The sequence below is a fragment of the Barbatula barbatula genome (assembly GCF_947034865.1).
Source record: "Barbatula barbatula genome assembly, chromosome: 25".
NCBI classification, from domain to species: domain Eukaryota; kingdom Metazoa; phylum Chordata; class Actinopteri; order Cypriniformes; family Nemacheilidae; genus Barbatula; species Barbatula barbatula.
Genome location: NC_136788.1, coordinates 11,231,742 through 11,236,123, shown reverse-complemented (window position 1 = coordinate 11,236,123; position 4,382 = coordinate 11,231,742). Strand labels below are relative to the sequence as shown.

General features: G+C 37.4%; 1 protein-coding gene across 1 annotated transcript; it reads right to left on the bottom strand.

The window, feature by feature from the left end:
- Positions 1 to 886: 886 nt before the first annotated feature.
- Positions 887 to 3,388, bottom strand: LOC306890899 (carboxypeptidase A1-like; the record flags this gene model as incomplete). The annotated part of the gene is given in 8 exon segments (XM_079450915.1): positions 887 to 1,026; positions 1,107 to 1,191; positions 1,277 to 1,321; positions 1,325 to 1,476; positions 1,942 to 2,032; positions 2,143 to 2,253; positions 2,547 to 2,593; positions 3,361 to 3,388. Coding segments are annotated over 8 exon segments (699 nt in total).
- Between the last annotated feature and the right edge of the window lie 994 nt (positions 3,389 to 4,382).

The window sequence follows — 4,382 nt, the reverse complement described above, 5'->3', positions numbered from 1 at the left end:
AAATATGGCTTTAACCTTTCCTGTGCGAATACCCAGAACCTGTTCCAAAATGACGTCGTCGAGGTATTTCTTTAAGGGATAAAATAACTACATTGTAAATTCAATTGTCTTTATCACAGTTTCCCTAAAGTTCAACACACAATTAATGTTTACAGTGCTTGCGATGTTTAGAACACTTTTTGAAGACCTTGTAACACAAGCTCACAACTAAGCCATATGTGTTTGCTTGTTGCACCTTAAGCTTGTCCTTTGCATTGTGTTATTATGCTCACACATTAACCAAATATCAACGTTTTACCAGCAAAAACAACAAACCTTATGTGGACCAAACTTAGCTTCTGGTAGACCTAAGCAAGTATAACTGTTAAGTAGTTTTATTAATATACAATAAGATGTTAATATAAATGATTATTTACACAAATTAAATATAAAATAAATTGTTATATTATAACCAAAGACAGACCAGAAGTTAACTTCATATTCCTTTTTTAACTGATCCTAAAATACATGTAAAAACATTAGTATTGTGTTGTATCTTTTTTGTGGATTTCAATTTCCGGCAAATAAATGTAAATAAAAAACATCATTTCATTTGGAAATAATGTTGTCACGAGTTTACAGAATGAAACAAAAAAAGATAATTTTACTTAAACATTTAATTATAAAAAGTAAATCCAGAAAAGGTCAGTCTTACAGCCTTACAATTTCTCACTGTTTTTGAAACTTTTAAAGGATATGAGGATTATCCTAAACACATTGTGTAAAACATCAGTGATCACATGTTTTTTATGTTATTTTATTTTTACATCTTTTATTGATTCCTCAGTGACATTCTGCTGTCTTAATATGGATTATTCTTGGTGTGTTCCATAACCATCAGAGCGAGCTAGGTCTCTTCAGCAGTGGGGATGATCTGATTGGAAGGCAGGATGAAACCATAGCGACCGGTGTCTCTCAGCTCAAAGGTGTAGGAGTACTTGATGCCCTGGTTGTAGGTCCAGTCAATGGTGACTCCATCAGCTTGATCTGATGACAGAGAGATTGACAACAACAATAAATCAGGTCCATTAAAACTTGGAAGCAGGTACAATGTAAGATGAACTTACAGATGGTGGTAATCTTGCTGCCGTAAGTGTAGCTGGTGTTATGTAATGACTGCAGTTCAGCGGTAGCCTTTCTGGCAAGCTCATGCTGTCAAGACAATACAGAATTGACTTAAGTTAACAAATCAAAGACTTTCAGTGTATTTAGAATTATTTGCTTTTAGCAAGCATACCAGTTCTGCCTGGTCTTTGGCAGGAGTGTTCGTGTATCCGTATGGTTAGAGGAGCATTTGGTAATAGCTGTGAATGGACAAAAAGGTCTTCAGGTTGCCGTGAGATTTCACAAAGTCCACAATGGGTTTGACCTCAGGTTCCGAGTTAGGACTGGGTCCATGGTAGGTCTCATCACAGGGATTGCCACTTGCACCCGACCCTAAAAATGAATGACAGAATAACGGTTTAGGGGATATTTCAAATAAAATGTTTCCTCTAGGCATCCTGACTGAATATGGCGTTCTTCTTGAAGGATAATGCAGTCAAAGTTACAATACCACGGATCATTTTACTTCCAAGCGGTAGAATGGGAGTGAATGAGCGTCAACCTTTTAAAGATCACTGAGCCGTATCGAGCAGTTCTTTGATCGTTGGATGCACTTCTACCACTTGGAAGTAAAATGATAAGTGGTATTATAACTTCGACTACATTGTTCTTCAAGAAGAAAGTCATATTCAGTCAGGATGACTTGAGGGTGAGTAAAACATAAGGACATTTTTATTTGCTAAAGGAAATATCCCTTTAGTACCCTCTTAGTGCAATTTCAAAACCCCATCAACTAAGTGAAACTACAATCTTTAAGGCGCAATAACAAAGCAAACCAAACTATTCTAACCACCTCACCTCCAAAACCAGTGTCCCAATTCCTGTTGGGGTCAACTCCGACACAGCTGGAGCCAGGGTTTGGCTTTCTAGTTTTACGCCACATACGGTTCTTAACCATACAAACAACCCAATTATACAATTGAAACCAAATCTTCAATTAGTTGAGGTGAATTGCCATTACATGTAGTCAAATTGATTCCAGCCATTCACTAAACTCACTATGGTGTGGGTGTACTGGTAGCCATCGGGGTTGGTGACGATTTCCAAGAAGATGTCAAAGTTGTTGAGGATGTCTGTGAGGACGGGGTCACGTCCGTAGTCGTTCACAATCTATGGAATAAGTTGTACTGTTGTACTCATTTGTATATGCTGTCAGAAGAACAAATAGACGAACCATCAAATGGACTATGGTATAAAGTCTGGAAGTATAAATTGCTAATTGTTTTGATAGAAATAGCTCATTTTAAGGTAATAAAAACATATTGCTTCATTATGTAAAGTCTTTATATCCCTCTGAAGACATGTATTACATTGCATTTCAGTCAATAGATCCTCCAAAAAACTAAACACAGTACCTTTAAAGCAAAGTAAATCATATTTGATGTGAAATAATTTTATATTACCTTTTTGGCTAACCAAATTCCACTGGCAGGGGTGATCCAGTGCTGAACTAAATGTGACAAATAAATGAGCTCATGAATAAAAAATGTAAACTATTAAATTATTTTGGCAAATTGAGATTCCATATAGAACCAGCTCTATTTTGTTAGTCTTTGATGAATCTCCGAAGTATACCAGCTCAATCAAAGTATGTAAAAAATCTTTGAAGTATTGTTTAGGATTGTTACCTACTGTCACAAAATGGCTTTGGACAGAACCCAGATGCAGGCAGACGAAGGTATAACAAAAAATGTTTATTAAATAAAACACCCGCAATGGGGAAAACCAGCACAAAGAAAACACTTCCAAAACAAAGTCTCTAGAAAAGTGAAAATAATAAGTTTACAAACTGTAAACAGGTAATCCAATGACACGAAGTCCAACGAACAGCCAGAGATCACAGAACAATAGACATAAGACATATGATAAAGACAAAAGATAATGCACCAACACTGAACAGAGAGAAACTGAGACCATATAAAGGGAGACACTAACGAGGAGTGATTACATGGGGAGAGTGGTGACAGCTGATGGGAATGAAACCCTAACGAGGTGAATTACAAAACAGACGATGGGAATGAAACCCTAATAAAATTACAGGAGATAGGAGGGTGGGGCTGAGAGACATAACAGGAAGACACGTGGCATTAAGTAACAACATAAAGCCACATGTCTCCACACATAACACAACAGAAACCCGAAAGACGTGGCAATGTCATGACTCTGCCCAGGGAGCTAGAAAGCTCGAGACAGGAAGGACAGAGTCCTAACACCTACCTTCAGGACGTTGAGGGGCGGCCCTCATAGCTCTGACCAATCACAATTTTGCTAACCAGGTTGCTGTTTTCTGCCGCAAGCATATCCATGAAAGAGTTAATCTGAAATCAGAATGGTGATGACAAAATATGAATTATGACTTGACTTCATTTTAAAATGTAATCGCTGACAAGGTAAGACACAAATGCTAGTGCTGTGGCAATAAGCTGTGTTCCACTTACAGTACTCAGCACATGGTAGTTTACATAGTCAAAATCATCTGTAGTTCTTGGAATAACATGAGATTTTAACATATGACGTTGTTCCTCATTCAGCAAATCCTGGTGGTACAATACAATTCAATTAAAAATGTTCAACTGGTTATTGTGTTTTGACCATTTTGTACAATACACCTCATATTTTGATGGTTAAATCTAACCTGAGGGCGAATAAAAAGCCAATATTGTACAACTATACCCCACGGACACCACTTTTGTCCACAACTGTATATGTGAATGTGTATTTTATAGTATTGTTTCAATTCACTTTATATTTTAGTTTGATTCCATCTAACATACTGGTAGTGCACATTTAATGTTGAATTCTTTACATAATTTCTACCTGGACGTCCTCAATCATGACACGATACTGAATGTGATTGAATGCCAGGAAAGCTCTGACAGCCTGCAGACTGTTGAGAGAATACACGGACATCCATAGGCAGAGACTCATGAACGGGCTCCATCCACAAATCCAGCTTGACCAAATGAAAGAGTTTTATTTTCACTGCAGTGAAGGATCATTTCAGAGAGCTCTTTCAGGAGAGTGAACTGTGCTGCATCTTGTGCGGTGATCCGAAGAACCTGATGTCTGCAAATACATCACTTTTTATAAAAATCGCTTCCTATTTTATGTATAAAATATTTTTGTATGGAAGAGCTCTTTATGTACTACTACTGTGGATATGACGTGCGCTAGTGAGGGCAAACAAACCTGCTGCTTTGGTTCTCACAACCTTATACAACACCAGCCGATGCTAAAGG